The 21,491-nt window shown below is 52.6% G+C and overlaps 1 protein-coding gene and 1 long non-coding RNA gene across 2 annotated transcripts in view; one reads left to right on the plus strand and one right to left on the minus strand.

Annotated features, from left to right (window-relative positions):
- Positions 1–4,381: 4,381 nt before the first annotated feature.
- On the minus strand, positions 4,382–18,595 carry SPRY4 (sprouty RTK signaling antagonist 4). Its single transcript, XM_060143873.1, has 2 exons — positions 18,421–18,595; positions 4,382–8,957 (listed from the first exon to the last, which is right to left on the minus strand). Exon 2 carries the CDS (start codon positions 8,908–8,910, stop codon positions 8,011–8,013), a length of 900 nt encoding a protein of 299 aa, XP_059999856.1. The 5' UTR covers positions 8,911–8,957; positions 18,421–18,595; the 3' UTR covers positions 4,382–8,010.
- Positions 18,596–18,801: 206 nt separating this feature from the next.
- The window catches only part of LOC132518503 (uncharacterized), a 38,654-nt gene continuing 35,964 nt past the window's right edge, over positions 18,802–21,491 (plus strand). Inside the window, exon 1 of the long non-coding RNA XR_009539900.1 lies at positions 18,802–18,937. This is a non-coding gene — a long non-coding RNA (uncharacterized LOC132518503). The remainder of the gene's footprint in view (positions 18,938–21,491) is intronic.

Raw genomic sequence — 21,491 nt, forward strand, 5'->3', positions numbered from 1 at the left:
TATGTGAGAGTGAGGGGACCCTGCCCTGTTAGCAAAAGCCCGTTAGTTGCCTTTCAACTCTGACCATTTGCTGCAATGGGGAGCCCAGAGCAGCCAGCGCTTTTTTTTAAAATTAATTAATTATTTACTTTTTTGGGCTGTGTTGGGTCTTTGTTGCCGTGCATGGGCTTTCTCTAGTTGCGGTGAGCGGGGGCTACTCTTCGTTGCGGTGCGCGGGCTTCTCACGCGGTGGCTTCTCTTGTTGCGTGCAGAGCACGTCTCTAGGTGCGCGGTCTTCAATAGTTGTGGCACACAGCCTCAGTAGTTGTGGCTCGAGAGCTCTAGAGCGCAGGCTCAGTAGTTGTGGCGCACGGGCTTAGTTGCTCCGAGGCATGTGGGATCTTCCCCGACCAGGGCTTGAACCCGTGTCCCCTGCATTGGCAGGCAGATTCTTAACCACTGCGCCACCAGGGAAGTCCCCTGCCAGCGCTTTTTATTTTTCATGAGAAGTTTTAGATCTGCGCTTGGAAACCTCTTCATTTTCAAAGAACAACCAACAGTTTTTGAAAACACTGTGGGCTGTAGTCTGTGGTCTCCTGCCTACATGGTCCACACTTCCAGGCTAAAGACGGAGAAACTGAGGCTAAGAGGAAAGGAGGCTGAGTTCTTCTATTCTCCGCCGTCCTATGAGACATATTTTCACCTCTGAGATATTGGTAACAACGTTTATCAGTGCTGCACACAGCCATTGTCGAATCCTCCAACTGCTGTTAGAAGGGCAGTGACCCTCCCGAGGTCACACTAGAGAAGGTGGCAGAGCAGGGCCCTGGGCATTGGGACCATAAGGCTCAGTTGCTCTTCCCAGCACATGGCCCTAAGAGGACAGGCCTGCGGAAGTGGCAGTCACTTCCCAGCGAGGCCCAAGGCCCTGGCTGTGCCCCCTCTCTGGGAAACGGCTCCGTCTGGATGGACACTAGTTCTTTAATCCGATTAGATCCGGCACCTCAGAGAGCCTTGGTAATCCAGGGCTGGCTGGAGCATTGCCTGGAAACTGGTCAAGCAGTAGCCTGGGGGGGTGGGAGGAACTCAGCTTGTAAACATGGAGGTCCCCAGACCCTAGCCCTGCTGCCTTCCACTCCACCCGGGCTGCCGTGGCCCTGGTCTGTGCCCTCTTTGTACTTTGCCCCTGGAAGCCCAGAGGGGGACCTTCTCCCTTAAACCCCGTGTGTGCGTCTCTCCCGGAGCAGTTCTGCCGCCCCACACACCCACAAGCCACCAGACTACACTTCTGAATTAGCTGGGCTAAGCTCCCCCTCTCCCCTGTTAAGCTTCTTGTCTCTGGCCACCACAGCCCAAATAATTCCACAGGTCTGGGGAAGCAATTCCTCTTTTAATTGCAGAGGAAGTGAGGAAGGCTGGCCAAGAGCAAAGTAGGGAGGGTTGTTACAATGTCATGTGGTAACGCAGCATCCTTCCTGAGATCAGTTTGAGGATGGGGCCGCAATGTTTCCTATGGGGTGCTGTGAAGCGGTGCTTATACCCAGGTTCCAGTCCCATCCCAATCAGTCTACGTATTCTTGTTTAAAGATCACCTACTATACTGACTTCTACATAAGCACTAGGGGGCATCCCAGGGGAGGTGATCTTTGGATCGGGTCTGAAAGTTAGAATAGGACTTTAGCATGCAGTACACAGGCTGTGGAGGAAGGTCCACCACTTATCAGCTGTGTGGCCTTGGGTGAGTGACTTACCCTCTCTGAGCCTGGGGGGGGTTCTCCTCTATAAAATGAGACTGATTATATCAACCTAATTTGATTGTTTTCAAGACTGGAAATGCTAATGCAGTGTCTCTGCTCAGACGCAGTAGCTTTTGTAATGGTTTCCTAAGGCCACTTGACCTCTGTTACTCTGTGAAGGCTTTCTAGAATACTGCAGGTATTCCAACTACTGACTCCACTAGAGAATCACCTGAAGCTCTTCTCTTGCTTTGTCACTGGTGGATTTTCTTTTCAGCGTCCGAAGCCACTCCCTCCCTCACCACGTCCAACGGGAGTGGAGTCAGTCAGGAGGCTGGTTGCATAGTCTCTTCAGGTACAGGAAAGAAAGAGGCCAGACCCAAGGGAGAAAGAAGGTGGGGGAGGAAGGGAGCAGGGAGGGTTCCAACCCTTGCAACAGTTAAATGTTAACATAGGTGTCGGCGTAGGAAGTGTCTTCTAATGACAGAAGGAAACTAGGGAGTTTTTCAATCATCTCCTGCTTAAAAGATACAGATGTATTCATAATTATCCCTTGCCTCAGGCCTTGAGGCCCAGGTGGGCTCCAGAAGGCCTGTGTTCCTGCCAGACAACAGTCCTTAAGGAACATCATGTAGACAATTGGAATGCCGTTTATCGTGCAAAACACAATAAAACCCCGAGCTCTCTTCCTGTCTCAGAGACCCATAAATTATGAAAATTATACCTGCCCCAGGCCATGGACATATTGTTTTATTAAAGTTCCGATGAATAAACTTAAGACTCTTAAAAATGTCCTCTCAGCTTTCACCTGGCACACACCTGCATCACGGAGCTGTCTGCCGGGGTGCATTCGATGAGCTCACAAGCCAACTTTGGGAAGTTGAGCTCATTTCAAGGTACAGATTCAGCAGGGCGCAGGGGCCAGCTGGGGAGCTGCAGGAGGGGCTGGGGGCCTCCTGGCCTGATGACAAAGTTGCCCAAGGGGTTCTGGTTGTCTGCCGTCAGAGTTGGGACCTCCCCACAGCTTGCCGCCACTCTTCTGTCGAATGTGCGTCAGGCTTGTTGTGCCCTCATAGGAGGTGTGTGGATATGGGTGTGGAGAGGGTTGAAATTCTTCTTCTTCCCTCTTTTTTTTTTTTCCAAATTCTATCACTGGGTAGTCTTTTTATTCCATCCTGTGCTTCTTCCCCAAATTAGGCTGCTAAACCTTCAACTTTCCATTTTCCCGTCTACCCTTCAACCATGTAACTAGCAGGCATGTAACACCTTCTCTGACCCTCAATTTCTGCATCTCTAAGAGGTAACTAACAATGGTTTTCGGCCGAGTGTGTTCAGTGCCTGGCAAAAAGGAACCATTCACTACATGCTAAGCCACCTAAGTCATTTCATAACTGGGAACAAAGAGGAACAGGGCCGGTCAAAGACAGACAGTGGAGGCACATGTGGAACTTTTTCTCTGGACGCTGTATTTTAAAAAACAAGCTCCCATTTGTTTAGCTCCCATTTCCTCCAGAGTATTTGGGCGAGTCTAAGCAATAGAAAAAAAGTAAAACCAGGGGCAGGCGTGACCCATGTCCCCACCTATCAGGACACCCAAGACTTAAAGCCTGGTACGGTATCTGGGACTGAGCCAACGAAAAAAAAAACCACCTCCAAGTGTCAGTTACTTAGCTTGTCAGTGAAGGGAGACGCCATCATGCAGGAGTGGGACAGGCCACAAGGTCGGGCCAAGGAGCAGACAAGACCACAACGAGCAAGGACATCTTTTGTGCCTTCTTGGATGGTGACCAGGGAATCCTTGGAACGCAATGTGTTTGGAAATCTCGATGAGGACCCCGAGGCTTTCACAACGACTTGGAAGACACCATAACCGGTGACCCCAGAGAAAACCAGAGCTGGACCCAGGGCTCCTGATCTCACCTCTCCCTCCAGCCCCTTCCCCCCACCATTGCTGGCTGTCGGACCCCACTTACGGGTAACAGAAAAATGTCTATTTCTCAATTCCTCTTTCAGCAAACAAGAGGTATGTGTTCACATAAAAGTCAAACGTTCCTTGTGATTGGCATATGAATCGAAAGCAGATCATCTGAGAAGTGGCTGCGTGGTGGGGAGATAGAGGGATAGACAGACGGAAGATACACTGGAAAGGCAGAGGCAAGTCATCTAATAGATGCAAGTCTTTAGAGGTCAGAGGGGACGGGTTTGTGCAATATGCACCAATCTAGTGAAAATAAGGAAGATGCCGAGGGCTTTTGTGTTTGCCTTCCATAAGCCTGTAGGTGTAGGTACGTGAAAATCTGCTCGGGGGCGCCAAGGCTAAAAGGAGTTGCAGAATTTTTGTCAACTGGGCAGGTCAGATGAACCTCTCCCACTTCCCAGTTTTGCTGTCCATCTGTTATCAATGCACCCTCGTGTAGGGGAGGGCTTGCCGGAGGACTTAGCACCTGGCAGGATTCAGCTTCATAAGAAAGTGAAGCTTTCCTCCACCGACTCTCAGGTCATCCTAGAGGAAGGACAAGGGCCAGGAGCCCTCTCCCTCTGCCTCTTTGTCTGCCAGAGCTTGGCTAACTCACTTCCATTTGTTCTTTGACAAACGTGCCACCTTGCTGGGTGAAGATGTTGGGAGTGTGAACACACAGACACACAGAGAAAACGGCAGTCCTGTGTATATTTAACAATATATATTTATATATATTTTCTAGATCAGTACATTCAGTTTTTAACTTGCTTTTTCTTCACAAACAGAAGAACTCTTACAATAGTAGACTTTCTAAAATAAATACTATTAAAATAGAGCTTCAAAATAAATATTCTATACAAAGGAAACCTTCTGTGGTAACTTTTGATGTGGGGTGAGAAGGGGTTACAGTGAAGAGGGAAAATGTGCCAGGTTGGGACCCTTGAACAGCTTTTCTGTTTGTAACATGAAACCAAACCGTGGGGCAGTGAGAAGAGAAAGCAGGGTAAGACACCACAGTTACCCACAGCAAAACATGGCAGCGCAAGATTTGTCGCCACCTGTCACAGTAAGCAGAGGGCATGAAAATGCTTACCGAAGGCATGAACCAGAAGGTCAGTGAAGCTTGCGGGATGCCCTGGTGACTTGCGCGGTGTCAAGTCGTGCTGCCTACACCCCACCGGATACCTCCTGGGGCAGCACAGAGACCATGAAGGTGACGGGATGTGGATGCTGGCCCCAGCCCACACTTTCCACATTTAGACTCATCATAATCTAACTGGGCCTCGCTCGATGCCCAACAGGGACGCACGCAGACTCCAGAACACGTAAAGAGCCGGGCGCATCACGTGATGGTCTTCCATCTCGGTCAGCTGTGAAGGGCCCATATAAATAGCAGGGACTGGTCTTGACTCCTCCCAGCCAGGGACCTTCAGAAGCCTTGGTTGTACCCCGTCTACCTGCGAGGGCTGGGCTCTCCTAGACCCAGTTCCCAGGGTGCTGGCTGGGGTGTTGGGCCTTCACAAACCCACCCTTGAGGGGAAGCAGCCTCGGCCCCTTAGGACAAGTATCCCGGACCCAGGTTTGTGGACCCCGCCCCCGGTTCCAGGCAGAACCACCAGCCACCCCAGGGTGAACGGAAGTGGGAAGCAGCTGGCACTTCGAAAAAAGGTCAACACGAGGCACAGTCCACCCAAGCAGGCCACTGGTGACAGGACACGCAACCAGCCAGAAGCAGCCACAGAAATGGGTCGTGTTTCTGAGAGCTTGGTCCCTCAGTGGCCCTTGACTGGCCCCCGGGGGCCACGGGCAAGCCAGTTTTATTTTTCCTTTTTGCCAAGGAGAACATGCTGAGGGATAGCTATGCAACAAAGCTGGGTGAACCGAAGCTGAGCACACAGGACAGAGTTCTGCAGACGTCCATCTAGCAGGCTAGATGCAAACCAAAAAGAACAAGCCAGAACAGGGGGAAGGGAAAAAAGAAAGCCAAAACCCAGGAAAATCCATGTTTATAACTATATACACAAAAAGTCAGGGTTCAGGAGGCTGTTTGCCAGGTAACAGGGTCTATGTAGATAGAGACAGTGGGGTAGGGGTATATGTATGTATGTACGTATGTATGTGCGTGTGTGTGTGTGTGTGTGTGCACAGCTTATGTAAGTCAATTCTCCACAGAATGTGTGTGTAGAACTCCAAAGATCACCAAAGTGCAACTTGCCACTGGGTCAAGTTTCCCATGGAGACATTTGAGGGAGGGCTTTGGGAAAAGTTCTGAGGTCTCACCAAGCGAGGACGTGTGCCCTCTTTTTTGGGGTAACCTCTGCACACCTGTTCTGAGAAAACATCTCCAGTCCCTTCAGTACACATCTGATACATTCAATTAGGATACGTGGTTGGCTGAATGTGTTTCTTCTACCATCCCCTCTGATTTGTGCAGGAACATCCACACATCCATCACGACTGTGGCAAAGGGAGCTACAGGAATCAGCCTTAGGAAACGCAGATGCAGTATTTCATATTTGCCTTTTACAAGCCAGCATATGTTATATAAATAAAGCCTAAAATAATAAGACCCTCCCCTCCTTTCCACCAGTCAATAAATACCTACGGTTACAATTAACTTATTCTAAATCATAAGATGTTACTACTAGTCTTCAAGAAGGAAAAAAAAAAAAAAGTCCTTGAGAAGCACTGGGTGCATGACCATCGCAGCTACCTGCCTCCTTGCCTCCTTCCTGGAGGCTGTTCTGTTCCTACAGAACAAACTGGAAATGCCACAAACGCTGTGCCTAGTGCACTTCCGATATCACCTGGGGTAGCTTTTCTGACCCAGACTACTTTCTCTCACGGGGGGAAAGAGAGGGAGGCACAAAATACCACACTAAGCAAAAACCCCGCACGATAGCTAGGGAGGAAGGACCGGACACACTACAGCTTTTGCATGCAACAAGTACCTACCCACCGGACGAGCTGCACTTTCTGAGTCCTTTAGCACCTTGAGAGAAAGAGTTGCTACGTCTTTGGGGGCTGTTGGGAGGGGCTCATTGTAGCCACGCACAGAAGCAGGGCTCAATCCCAAGAAGCCCCCGGAGAATCTTTCCCCCACCCGCATTCTTCTGACTCCCCCGCCAGGGCTTCCTAACACTAAAATAGACTCTTTTTTCATCATCTGCCTATTTACATTAAAGATACAGACACTGTACACAAAAGGCTATGACAGCAAGCAGCAGAATCAAGAGAGAAGAAACCTACACCCAGCTTGCCTCAACTCTCACTCTGCCAATGGGAGGTGCTGCCTCTCTTCTTTGCTGTTAAAATCCTCTTCTTGGTGGGGAGGGGGATGGTGTTCCTTGAGGTTGCTCGCCCCCCAGATTTTGAAATCAGCCCTTCCTGGGGGTGGCCCAAAAGGAAGCAAGTGTTTTACTATTATTTCTTAAAACACCGTTAGCATCTGGTTTAATGCTTCTATAAAAACATAATGACTGGATCCAGAGACCACAGCCTCAGACTCATTGGCAAAATGCTATTTGGTCTCGAATTTGCCGCCCTGGCCTTCTCTACCCATAAAGTTTCTGGAAAAGATCTGGGTAGAGAGAACTTGGGACACTTAGCGGGCGGGTGAGTCTGTGACCCAGTAAGAGCCGAAGGACGGTGTTATGAGTGGAACACCCCCAAGAGTTAGTGAGGAAGCTGGAAGGGAGAAAAGGTACTGTGCAGTGGTTCCTAGATCCATCCGTGGCTCCGGGCAGAGCGAGGAACGAGGGGGCTCCCAAGTATATACAACAGGGATCGCCAGGGTCTACACCTTCCCCAAGATGTCGGGGCAAACCGGGGTAGAGGCTGGGAGAAGAAGGTATAGACGGCAAAACTCCAAGGGTCTTCTTCCAGCGTCCCCTGGCCGCTCAGTCACCGATTCCTCCCAGGCAGCCAGAGAGAATGCAAAAGAGCGGGGAGAGAGGGAGGGAGGAGGAGGGCTGGGAAGGCATTCAAGCAGCTGCAACTTCCGGATATGTGTCCACATCTGTGTTCCATCTTCTGAAAAAGAAAAATCGCCCCCAAACCACACCACGCCCCTGCCACTATCTGTTTCACACAAGTTCCAGGACCCTGAAAACAAAAAACAAAAAACAAAAAACCCAAAGTGCTTCTTCATCCTTTTGGGGAAGAGAAGGATGGGCGATTGTGGTCTCTGTTTCTTCAGAAGCTGGGGGTAGGGAGTGGGCAGACTGGCAGGGTCAGCCTGAGGATGCTAAAACCTCTGGCCTCGCTGTGGTGGCCCCCTCTCAGGTGTGAGAAGGGAACCAAGCGCCGGGAAGCGCCGGGACTTGACCCCAGGTGTCAGAAAGGCTTGTCGGGTCTGCTGGCCTTGGCGTCCCCGGCAGCTGCCTTGCAGATGACGCTGTTCGTGTGCTTGCAGCGGCATCCGGGGCGGCGCAGGCGGTCATAGCCGCGCTGGGCCAGCTTCACGCAGCCGGTGGCGGGCAGGTAGCAGAGCAGGCAGGGCAGCACCAGGGAGAGGGCGCCCATGAAGGACCAGCGGGCGCAGCAGTTTGAGCGCGAGCAGGAGCAGGGGTGGTCGGCGCAGGAGCCCTCATCGTCCTCGTTGGTGCAGTGGTAGAAGACGCCCTGCACCAGGCACATGCAGGTGCTATAGTTGACCAGCGTCTGGGCGGAGCACAGGCACTCCTGGTTGCAGACCCAGCAGGAGGGCAACGTCCGGGGGGACGCGCACTCCTTGCACTTACACTTCCCGCAGGCCTCGCACAGCAAGAAGTGCTTGTCCAGCTCTGGGGGGACGGCCGGGCCCTTGAGGTCCAGTGGCTTGCAGTGGATGGCCTTGGGCTGGATGCGCACGGCCCTCGGGGAGGCCTGGTCAGCCACGGGCGGGGGGGCCATGTGGTCTAAGAGGCGCTGGTCAGAGGACGTACTGCTGCTGCTGCTCACAGAGCTGGGGCGCCCGCTGAAGGAGATCCAGTGGTGGGTGATGTCCTGGTCACAGCGGGCGGGTGTCAGGGCCAGCTCTGGGGCTGCACCCCGGGTCCGCTTGGGGCCGGTGGGCGGTGCCAGGCCAGGATTGTCGATGTAGTCGTTCTCCACGTGGCTGGTCTTCATCTGGTCGATGGGGAGAATGGTGAGGGGGTGCTGGAGCCGGCCGTGGGCCATACGGCTGTCCAGAAGGGGCTGGACCATGACTGAGCTGGGAGTCAAGGGGACGCTCTGTGGGATCGGGGGCTCCATGGGGCCAGAGGTCCTGGGCTGTGTAGAGAAGCAGGCTTCTAGGGGCCCTGGAGTCGGGGGCGGAAGAGAGAATGGATTCCAGGCATCAGTATGTGGCCTGTTAACACCCCCCACCACCCCCACCCCCGTCAGGTCCTTGGGAGCCCAAATGAAATGGGAACTGGAATTCCTCTGGTGGACTCTCCAGCATTATGGCTTAGATGATTAACAATGACAGCAACAACAATAATAGTAAGTGGCAGAAATAACTTATTTAGTACTTACTATGTGCCAGGGACTCTTCTAAGCACCATATTTATTACGTCATTGACTCTTCACAATAAACCTAAAATGTAACTACTATTATTATCCCTTTTCTAGTTACAGGAAACTAATGTTCAAAGTAACTTGTCCACAGTCACACAAAACCATCAGTAGCAGAACCAGGGCTCAAAGCTGTGCCGTCTGAGTTCATTCTTATAACCCCCATGAAACATGCTCCTGATTTAAGACAGATACAGCTTAGCAGTTATAAACACAGGCTCTGGAATCAGGTCCAAGTTCCAATTCTCACCTCTGCCTAGCAGCGTTACTGTGAATGAGGTTCTTTAACCTCTATGCCTTAGTATTTTCATCTGTAAAATGGGTTCTTGTGAGGACTAAATGAGAAAATGCACATCTAGGACCTAGCATTTTGCCTGACACACAGCACATACTCTAATTTATCACCATCCCAGAGAGCAACAGTTTAGATTTCCTGAGCACTAATAAGCACGAGTATTAAGTACCAAGCGATGTGCTGCGTGCTGAGGATGTGGGGACCATGACAGACAGTCCCTGTATGCTCCCATGTCGTTTATCAGCTGGATAAACAAAAGCCTTTATTTCAGATAATCACAAGAGAAGGAAGAGCTGTATCTGATGCCTGCACATCCAGGATATTAACTTATTACCACTACTTCTGAGAGCAGCAACATCTAGTGGCTAATAACGCCTGGGTAGGTGCACCTCTGACAACTTGGATGGGAAATCCTCCCGAGGAGCACTCACATCACCCATTGCCAAGTGCTGAGCTGAACATTCAGCCTAAATGCTATTTACTAGAATAGCTAAGCCAACCCTGGATCAGTTTCTAATTTCACCGAGAGAGTGCAATTTTAAGTTGGAATCCGGCCAGAGATTCAACTGCAGTGCCTGACACGGAACCCCAGGAAGTCACTTAAATCAAAGAGCGGAAACGGCTTGGTTCAAATTTAGAAAGTGCACATTGTTTTCTATTAAAGTGCCATTTCCTCGCCTGCTGACCTTTACATTCAGAATTCGGCTGGAGATCAATTTAAAGAAATAGCAACAGAGGCCAAGACCCCTGCCCAAGGGGGCACGATTTGGAATCCCAGAGAAAGATTAGACTCTGGGAAGATTCCACCGGGCTTGGGAGTGGGGGACACAACAGATAGCCAGGGTTCGGATAAAAGGGAAAGATAACCACCTTTGGGGGGGGGGGAAGACCATTGGATTAACGTGCTACGGGATGGGGTTTCGGTAAATGCTTTTTCAAGACGCTAATGATGTTCTGATTTGGAGAGCTGACCCTGTACCTCCGTTATTAGGTTCACCTTGCCTCAAAGGTGATGCTTAAGAAGGGGATGTGGATAGGTTTCCACTTCCAGGTCTAACCCTGTATCCCTCCAGACTTGGGACACACAGCTGGTCATCCCAGTATTCCATCACAGGAGAATGACACCTGCCCCGAGTGACACATCCATACTTATCAATGTCTCTATAGTAAAGAATGAAGAGAGAAAAAAAAGGCATTCAGGGCAACTCTGTATTATACTTCCCCTGCGTGGAAACAACAGTTTGATCAGAAATGGTTAAAGTGGGGAAGGGCCTCTTTAGATGCTTTCCAGCCTGTCTGAAATAAAGAGCTAGGTCTAGATGCGAAGTTCATGAAGTGGATGAAAGGGAGCTTACCCACAAGGTTCTCATCTGTATACTGCAAGGAAAAAAGCATTAAGTCTTTTCTGCAAGGTTCATTGCTCAGTCAACTGATACTTCCCCTTCGCAAAGCCATGAACTATGGGCTCATGAACAAGGGCTTTGCTCCCACAGTCCTATCTACTTAAGAGAGATTTCTGTGCATAGTTTCTCCCAACTCAGAGGATGTCTGCCTAGAGGTAGCCTGCCTCCTGCCTCTGTGTTCCCTCCACATGTCAGGAGAGCATCGTCTTCAAAGAAGAGACTTCCCCGTGGCAGAGTTAGACTTAAGTGTCTGGCAGGTCTGCCACCAAGAAAAGTCATCTGCCAAGGCAGATGGGGATCTGCCTTGGGGATCCCGGGGTCAGGGCTGGATGCGGGGGGATGTTAGTTAAGCATTCAGAGAGAGGAGTTTTTCCAAGGATCAAGTTGGCCGTGGGGCAGAACTTCAGGGGATGCTACCTCAGCCCACTTTATTCTTTGCAGGCACTCCAAAGCCTTGCTTCTAGAATAAGTGGGTTTGGGGTCAAGAGAAGGTTAGGAGCCACGGGTCCCAGACCTTTGCCTGGAGGAAAAGGTGTGACTAGGCAGAAGAATGGAAAATGCTGACAGAGGCACAGGAGACCACTCTGGCGCCAGCCAAGAGGTGCCTCAGCCAGAACCCCCCAACCAGGACAAAGACAACGCAATTCCCTTATTCCAGAAGCTCAGGGTCCTGCCAACAGAACGTCGGTGGTGGTGTGAAGGTTGTATTGCCCCATGCAGTTGGGCTTTTTGCCTCTTAGGACTAGGATTGGGACTGGCCATGCTGTGGGTCCTCCCTCCCCTATACAGTGTATCCACTCTCCTTCCCCTGGTTCTATTCCTGGGGTTCTATAAGAACGGGCACACTTTCTATGGAGGAAGCAAAAGGCATGGGCAGTGCTTGGGGATTTTAATAGGCCCTGGAATCACAAGGCAGATTCATGGAAAAAGTCCCATGGAAAAGTCCCACCAGGAAGCCAGGGTGGGCGCAGCGCCTGCAGGCGATGGGGATATTGGCATTAGCAGGCTCCCATCACTCTCCAGAGGCAGCTGTCAACATCTGGGCCTGCACTCAGGGCCAGACGTGGGGGTGGGAGCTCAGTCCACGATGACTCAGCTCTCTTGGGACACGCTGCATCCAAGATGGCTCCAGCAGGCATATTCTGAAATGCATCTTCCCTATCACGACCCTGACGGAAGATGCCTTCCGGCCACCAGGGGCTCAGAGCTGTACCACTGCAACCTTCTCAGGCTTCACGGCCTCACCTCCCAATTAGCCGGGACCCTCTGCAGGAGGGTGGAATTCATTTGGCTGACAAGAAAAACAACTTCCCGATAGCCTGTTTGATAACCCCTCAACACAGCTAGACGGTGTCTCAAACCCCGCCCCCCCAAGTCCGCGGCTTAGAAGATTGATCCCTACTCACTGGGACACACCCACCCTCCAGTCTGAGCAACGCTGCCGAACTTAAGTGCAGTTTAATATGTACTCTGCTTCCCCGGCAAGGAAGGAAGAGATTTATAATACAAATAGGAGAGAGGAGGCTTTGCCTCATTTAGGCTGTTTGGGAGACTGATGGCCAATTTGGAAGACTGTGGACAGAGAAACAAAGCCAGCAGTCCACTTAGCCAGAGACGCACCTCTATCGAATTTTCGGTGGCAGCCTTATGGATTAGCATGAGGAAGGGAAACTTTTACCTCCGTTCCAACCTTCTAATAATAATAATCAGGGGAGGGCTTCCCTGGTGGCGCAGTGGTTGAGAGTCCGCCTGCCGATGCAGGGGACATGGGTTCGTGCCCCAGTCCGAGAAGATCCCACGTGCCACGGAGCGGCTGGGCCCGTGAGCCATGGCCGCTGAGCCTGCGCGTCCAGAGCCTGTGCTCCGCAACGGGAGAGACAGCAACAGTGAGAAGCCCGCGTACCGCAAAAAAAAAAAAAAAAAAAAAATTAGGGGAGCAGCAAGCATTTATGAAACATTTCTTGGTGTCAAGCTCTGTGCTAAATCCTCAATGATTTTCTCCTTCAATCCTCACCATCCCCTTGGAGGATAATACCCATTTTGCAGAGGAAGAACAAAGGGTCATAGAGCAGGCAAGTGGTCGGGGCAGGATTCGAATCCAGGCAGCAGAGGCTCCAGAGGCTGCAACTTCAGCCCTGCGACCCTGACTTGCAATAACTCCTGGGTATTCATGGAAGGGCACGGAAGCACCCTTCTCTCTTACAGCCATGAACTCCGCCAGTCTCCCAGGTCTGCCACCAGCCCTCAGGGAACCTCATTGGGCCATCTTCGGGTTCTTACCCAACCAGTCTGGAAATGAAGCCAGACAGGGCTGACATCAGACTGGCCCCCAGTTAGGGGAATTTTCAGTGTGGAAAGCAGAGGCTGGGGGGTTGAAATCTGTCATTAAAGGAAGGGTCAGAGCTCAAGACATCACTTCCATTTTCTTTGGCATCCCTTTTGTCACCTCACACACCCCCATTTTTCTAAGAGTTTTCATTTTTAGTTTTCTTAAGGTTGAATGGGTCTCATTTGTAGGATCTCACCACAAAGCAGTCCCTAAAAGGAAAGCCTAGAGTGGGCGGGAATCCCGTCTCCTCCCACCTATAAAGTTGAACTTAAGGGTCCCTAGGGCACGTTCATGGATGCGGCTTCCTGGTCCAGGTCTGTGGGGAAGGGAAGGAGGAGCTAGGGTAAAAGGAAGGCAGAAGAAGAGAGTCCTAGAATACTGAATCAGCAGGATATCGAAAAGCCCAGAGCACACTGTCCTGTATTTGCGGCTTCGTCTGTGAGCCTGACATTGCATGTGTACCTGTGGGGAGGGGCTGAGCATCAAGGCGGCAGACAGCTCAATGCAGGCTGGCTGGAAAGAATCAAGAGGCATGTTAAATGTCTGTTCCACCTATCCACCCCTTCCCCTGGACTTATCCCAGGGAGAGGAGTTGGGAAATATTAGGAAAACCTGACAGTTGTACTTTGAAAACTACAGGTCAGCTAATGCCAAATGGCAAGGGGCTCTGAATGAAAGGGTAGTTTCTGCACTGCCCCATTCAGTCCCAGCAGGTGCCTTCAGGGAAGGCTGTTCAAGCCTTTAACAGCTCAGAGAAAAAGGTCTCTAGGCTTCATGAGAGCCCGCCCACCACTATCTACCACTCTTCGCTTGGGTTCTTTGGGACAACACTCCAGTTTAGTTCATTAATCTCCAACTAAATAATGACTTATTGCTTCAAAAAGACTTTTTAAAGGGGGGGAAGGGGGATGAGGGAAGCCAGGGACTTGCCTTCCCTACACCCCACTGAGGGAGACAATCTCTGCTGCAAATAAAGCATTTAGGCAGCTGGATTTGCCTGAGAAACCTTGCTCCTCCCTGCCACCCACCACTAGCACTAAGGAGCTGACCTCTGGCCATAACCTGTCAGAGATCACAAAAGCAGCTGCTTTTCCTCACGTTGTCCCATCCCCAGTTATCAGTTCCCAACCCTTTTCTCTTCTTTTTCCACAACCAGCTGAGCTCCAAAGCCCCGGTGCTAGGGTGGGTGGGAGAGGTCTTGCTGTACTTGGCTCTGGGCTATTCTAACCGGCTACGAATTTTGGCTTCGATGTATTCCCCTCTGAATTGTTGTCTGCTCAGATCCCCTTAAAGAGGGATTAGAAGTCAAGAGTGAGCAAAGAATGGGGCTAGAAGTCTGTTAACTACTGGTACAGTTGGGGAACCACTGGCCCACATCAAAGTTTGGGATGGGGCACCAGAAATCTAAACCCTAGGGGAGGACCCCCCCCCCCTCACTGACACCAAGATCATTTTATTTGTCCACTAAGAATTGGACTTACAATAATAGACGTTAGCTTACTCCTGGGATGGGGCAGGAAATGACTCCTCCTTCCCCCCAGCCAGAAAGAGACAAGGGAAACCACTTTTCTGTAAATGGCCACCTGCCCCAGAAGGGCCCCTTCCCTCCTCCGTGAGATCCAGCACATCTGTGCTCCCTCCCCGGTGCCCTTGCTTCCTCCACCGACTGTCCTTGGAAAGAACAATCGTGATCACAGCTGAACGGTGGAGCCTCTTAAACCCAGCCACATGTCCCGGATACATCCCCAGCCTTGTCAGCTGTCCGGATCTGCAGGGTGGCCCCAGGCCCCCTCGAGAGCTAAGCATCCTTCGCCTCTTACATCACACAGCACCCCACATCTCCTGTGGAGGAAGGGGCTCCCTTACAACCAAGCCCTCCTTACTAGGCACCCAGTAGTAACAAGGGGCACAGCCCCAGCCCTGCACACTTGCTAGCTGCTCAGCTGGCCCTGGCCCCTCGGGAGGAGTTTCTTCTCCCCACTCTGCAGATGGGGAGACTAAGGGCCAAGCTTAGCACATTTCCTAGCCCCTCATCTGCTTTGACCCAGCCCCTACCTTGGTCTGGAAGAGGTAATACAGTCTTCGGTTATGTTGCCCTTCATCACCTTCTTCCTTTGGCTCTTTTGAGAGAGTAAAAATATATTCCAATGAGTCATTGCTTTCCCCTCTGTCAGGTAGATCCAAGTTGACCATGAGATGGAACCTTCTCCACTCTTGCCATGTCGACATCCTAAATCCAAAATTTTTTATTCTATCCCTAGATCCGGAGGCTTTCCTCACAAGGGAACTTCCACCTCAGTAGGGCTCAGATGACAGACAACTCTGGATGCAGAACCACATTGAAAGCCGTAACTTTCTAAGAACACTGACCTTCTTCTCTGAAGAGAAGGGGCTCCTCTCTAATAAGCCTCCCGGTACCATCACCCGGGCCCTACCCAAGAGGATGGACCGGGGAAAGAAAAATACTCGTGGGGGCCGGAAGATGTCACATGAAGGGACTAATAGCATTAGACATTGGAACAGAATCCCACACAAAGGATTTATACTTTGGTGATACCAAAGTATTAAACCCCAGAGCAACACACCTCGGGGACATTTCTGGAGGTGTTAATGGGTGTTTTTTCCTCCCTTAGTTTTAAAATCACTGACTTTCAAATTCTGCACTGAAAGGCTGCCTTCATTTGTTTTTCAAGTCAGCCAAACCTCTGGGCAGAGGCAATGTCAGGTTTACCAGAGTGGGGGGGGGTGGAGTTCCAAAGAGCCCATCTCTCCACCTATTCTGGAAGGATGAAAACAAAAATGACATCTGTGAGCTCCAAATGCCCCCAGCCTCTGCCCTGCTTTAACCGGGAATCATACTATTCCATGTGATCAGTCTCTGCCCACTTCACCCTACCAAAGCTTTAAGGACATGTTGCCATTTCAGAGAGTAATTTGGTAAAGGTCAGGGGAATGAGCAGGAGAGCACTTACTCTAGAGTTCAGAATCTACGAAGGAAGATAACCAAGAGACATCTTTAAAGTCTTCCTCATCAAGCTGACCAACATTTGTCCATCAAGGAGATTTTAGAAATCTGCCACCAGAATGCCCCCTACCCAGTACTGGCCACGCAGCTCAGTTGGTCAGGATGTGCACTGCTCATATTAGAATTCGTCTGGAGCCTTCTGGCAAGTGAGGACCCTCCCAAGGGCTAGGAAAGACAGAAAATTTGATTTCACACTGGACACATCTACAACTTCTTTCCCACCATTCTGCTGAAAGAGAGAGAAGGAGACAGAGAAAAGAGAGAGGGAGAAAGAGAGGGCTGGGGGTGGGGGGGTGGGGAGAGAGAGAGAGGTAGGTGTGGGGGGCATTGTCAATGGCTGCCCTCCCTTTCCTAGTCCTCCCCACACCCACACACTAAGGGAAAAACTGAAACTTTCAGATGTTTATGCTCCATTGGCATGAAGATCCGGGGGAACGCTAAACATTGTGAAATCACCAGTGCAATATTGGGTAGGGCCTCAGGCCAGACAGTGCTTATTAAGAGATTGATAAACCCACATTTCCTAAATGCTCTGGGCCTTCACCTGCCAGCTTTGTATCCCCCAAGAGGCTCAGAGAGACTGGAGAGCCTTGGTCAGCTATCCAGACAGAGATGCACTTGCTCTCACCCCTCCCCAAACTGGAGAGAATCATGCCACTGGTTTGGAAGCAGGAAAGAGGGGGTTCACACTGGGTCTGGGTGCCCCACCGAACCCACAACCTTCCTTTCATCGCGAATCATGCTGGGGTTGGGGTGGGGGAAGTGGTCTCTGAGCCTTGATGAGCCAGAAGGCAGCCTTCTGCCCTCATCCAGGCCTGGCAATATGGATACCCATCCAGCAGCCGGTACAAGAGGCAGCCAGCAGCTCTTCCCTCTGCCCACCATCCAGCCCCTCCAGCCCAGTTCGCTTCTCCCGTCCATCGCTCAGCCCATCAAGCCATGCAACCATTTTCCGCCTCTCCTGCCTCCTCTGCCCACAACCCCCAGCCCCCAATCAAAGAAAATTGAGAAACCGTTTTCTTGCACAAGAGCAGCTACTGTCTAAATGCTTTTTGATCGTCTGTATGGAGGGGAAACTGGGCAAAGCCCTGGTCCCAGTGATGGAGTCAAGCTCCAGCTGTCCTGGCTGACCAAATTTGCCCTCACCCCCCTTCATTGCCCCCATAGGCTTGGCGATTCAGAATTTTCAGAACGTACCGTCTCTATCCTTCTCTCTTCTCGGTGATGTCAAGCCCGGTACCACCAAGAAGGAAGGAGAGAAAGCGGGAGCCTTATCTCTCCTACGCACGCAGCCTCTTCCTCCAGCTCCCACACGCCCGGCGTTATGGAAACGCACCTTCAGCCCCTACCACAGCCCCAGCGCGGCCCGGGGGCCCCGGGACCTGGCACAGCTCGGTGCCCGGAGATAGGGAGGCACGAGGAGGCCGAGGAGCCTCGGGCCCTGCAGGGGCCGGGGAAGAAAAAGGCAACTGCAAGGCAGCTGCACAGCATAAAATGCGGCAGCAGAGCAAAGGTCAGACGGCAAGGAACCGCCTCGCCAAAGAAAGAGAGAGAGCAGAAATGCCCAGTCCCGGCCAGCCCCGCTCTGACCATCGAGGGGGAGGCAGAAGGGAAGAAAACCCAGTCCCTCACGGCTCTGAAGGGGAAAGAAAAACCTACGTCGAGCATAGGCCGCTGCGGCGGGCTGGGGAGATCTACGGCAGAGCTGGCACCGTGGGCAGCGAGCCCGGGGTGGGCGAGCCGCCCAGGGCGAGGGCGCCCGCCGGACCCAAGAGGTGGCTCCTGACGGAGCCTAGAGCCGCCTGTTACAGCGCCCGAGGCCGGTGGTGGCAGGGGGGAAAAGGCCAGGCCAGAAGCAAACTCCCGGGACACGCACGGAGCTTCCGAGTCGTAGAGAGTGGGGAAGCTGTGCTTGGCAGTGCCCGGGGGTCGGGAACGCCGGTGCCAAGCTGTGAACGCCCCCGGCGCCTTGCCGGCCCACCCGAGGGCGTCAGGGAGCTGCGGCGCACCGCAGCGGCTCCAGGAGGCGCAGGGAGAGGGAAGGAACACCGAGGCGCGCCTAGAAATAGCGCACCATTTGCCCCAGCCCGAGGGGGAGTCGCGTCGCGACTCAGAGAGGGGCAGCTTCACATCCCGAAGCCGGTCGGGGACTTACTTTGAGGAGCCACAGAGTCACAAGCATTGCTCCACGTCTGTGTGAATTCCCGAACCCGAGTGGGTCTGACGCCGCTGTCCTCACAGACGCCGGCCGGAGGAACCGGCACTGCTCCCTGCGCTGCTCAGCGCCAGCACCGCGCTGTCAGCCCCTCTCGCTGCCTCCGCGGCGATGTTGCAACCACTGCCTGGGAAAATGGCTTTTTTATGAATGGGAGGGAAGGGAGCTCCTGTGCGCACGCGCGCAGTTCGCGATTCTATGAATGGGTGGGCACAAGAGACCCCGCGCGCGCATGCGCCGCGCTCCTTCTTTTATGAATGGGGGGCCGGAAAAGAACTTAACCCGTGATTGCTGGGGCTGGCTCTCGCTCCTCCAGGGGCCGTCGTTCTTTTACAAAGAGGGGTGGAGGTTGTTGTTGCCTTTTTTTTTTTTTTTCCTTTATGAATGGAGGGCGGCGGCGACTGCTGCAGCTGGCTCAGCTGCGCGGGCTGTACCCCCTCCCAGCCTGCGAGAGGAGGTAAAGGCCACCTTCACGCCACTGCGGGCCTGGGCTGGAACCGTCAGTGTTGCTGGGGGGCGGGGGGGCACTGCGGCCTCAGGATCCTGGGCTGAGAGCTGGGTGGGGGAGGACACACCTAGATCTAGGGATTTCTACCCGCCGCAGGCAGTCGGGAGGGCGGGGGAACGGGAAGACCCCTGCTGAGGGCCTTCTCTTTCTCTAGACTAGGGGCGTCGGGGGGCGAGGGGTCTTGAAGCTGCGTTTACCAAAAATTAAGAAAATGTCAAACGTCCATGTCAAAGAAGGGCGGAGTGGGGATTGCTGAGTGAATCTGGTTCCTGACGCTGAGTCTCCCTTGAGTAAGCGCAGACCACCCCTCCCCCCATTTCTTGGGTGTGGACAGCGACTGGGCCGAGGCCTCTTCCGGCTCTAGTACCCCCCAGGGTGATACTGGCTACTCAGCTAGAGACCTGGCTCTCGCCTGGCAGCGCCCCCTTCCCCCCCACTCCAGGGTAATGTCCGCAGTGCTCCGGCGTCCGCCCGCCCTCAGCTGCCCTGGCTAGTGCTCCCCTCTCCGTGCGTTTCCCAGCCCTCACGGGACGCGGGCCTGAGGACCCTGTGTCCTCCGAAGGCCACAGCCCTTTGCTGCTGTAGGCGCCTCTCCCCAGCCACCCCTACTTGCGCCCCTCCGGGGAAGCGGGAGCGGCCGAGAATTGGCCAGGTGGATGGGTGGAGCCGTCCGCGCCGAGGATGCTGCCGGGGTGGCCACGGGATTAAATAACAACAGAGCTCTTGAGCCGCAGAGGAAATGGAAATGGCCGGGATCTTTTCTTTGCAGTTAATGATGGGGCGGCGGGGGCGGGGGGAGCGCATCAACCCTGGGCGGTGAAAAGAAAAGCCCCCGCCATTAGGCCTGACTCCGGGAAGGCGGGGAGCCCTCGCAGCAGGCCCAGCTCCGCCCAGGAACGAAGGAGGCTGTAGCCTCCGGGGAGTCCGGGGTAGGGGGTGGCTTTGATGCGGGGATAAGAGCTGGGCCAGGGTCTGAATCCCCTGTAAGGTTTGTCTTGATGGTGTTTTCGCTTCACGGGGAGGTTGTGAGGCAGGTTTTTTCTTCCTACGCCACCATAGATCTGTGCTTGGCTGTTGTCAAGGGAGCCGATGAAAGGCTTCCAGCCCAGGCCAGAGGTCTGGCCTTGGGCTGGATCTGGGGCTGGGGCTGGTGCTGGCGCTCTGGAGACAGGCAGAGGGAGAGACATTTTGCAAACCCAGACCAGAACCCAAGGTCACCGAGTCCAGGCTAAAATGGCTTCTCGCTACTCAAACGCACCTTTGCAGTGTGATTTCCTTACTCAGCTCCTGGGGGCAGAGCAGGCTCTCCCCCTACGAAAGCTCAGTCTTCCTTTCAGGGCCAAGACCTTACTTAATGCCAAGAGAAAAACTCTTTACTAGGACAATAGAGTATTTTACAGTTGTTCAGGTCTTCCCTTTACAGGCATCCAAGCTCAATATCATTATTCCTATTTGTCAGATGTAGAAATTGAGGCCAAGGTCCTGCACCTGATAAATGAAAGATGTAATAAATGGTGGTGCTGATTTTCTAGATCTTTGCAACCCGGATCTTTCTACTTTGCTACCACCCCATCTTCATATCACAAGCCTAAAAACTTGTTTCTTGCAAGTCACTTCAGCATGTTAAACAAGGAAAGTTGGAGCAGTGATTTTCCAGCCAGTGGTTGCTCATGGGCCTTGCTGGAACAAGTAAAAGGATGGGAATAAGGAAATCCTTTCTAAACTATGGAAGAAAGTCAAGATGAGGCAGGGGGTGGCTGTCCTGTGTCCTTAATTAGAGGAATTAGCCAAGAGACAGTGTTCCTTCCATTCCTGGTCTGTTCTCAGCTTGCCTGAAGGAGAAGTGAGGAGACCCCAGCGCTGGTGGGGCTCCATGAAGGAGCCCCCCATCCTGAGCTGGGAGGAGTCTCTGATGCCTGAGCAGACTGTGACTCGGTGTCTGGGAGGGCACTGGGGACCATATTCCACTCTTCCTTGGAACCTAAAGAGAGGAGAGGTTTGGGGGTAACTGTTATGAGAAATCCATCCATCCATCCATCCAGTCAGTCATTCATATATTCTGCCCTGGGGCCTGCCCTGACTCTGAGGCCTTGGTGGTGAGAGACAGACAGCCCTCCCTGCCCTAGTGAAGCTCACAATTTGGGGGGAAGACAGACTATGCAATTTGAGTCTATGATAAGTGCTAGGAGGGAGATGGACGCAGGATCTGAGGGTATGGGGAGAGCTGCGAAGGACATGATTTTAATTTGGGCACCAGGGGGTCTCTTTCTGACAGGGGGCTGTGGTTATGAGTTGAGACTTGGAGACTGGGAAGGCGTGACCTGAAGGAGGATGAGGGGACAGGTTGGGAAGTGTCTGCATGAGAAAAGGCTGATGTGAAGGTGCCTGTGGGGAGGCATCTCTGTGGCCGACACCCTCTGGTTGTTTGTGTTTTAATCCTGTCTGCAGCCCAGGGGCCAGAGGTTGGGGGAGAGGGGACAGAGTGAAAGATGGTGGGGAATGC

The sequence above is a fragment of the Lagenorhynchus albirostris genome, chromosome 3 (genome assembly GCF_949774975.1).
Source record: "Lagenorhynchus albirostris chromosome 3, mLagAlb1.1, whole genome shotgun sequence".
Classification (NCBI taxonomy): domain Eukaryota; kingdom Metazoa; phylum Chordata; class Mammalia; order Artiodactyla; family Delphinidae; genus Lagenorhynchus; species Lagenorhynchus albirostris.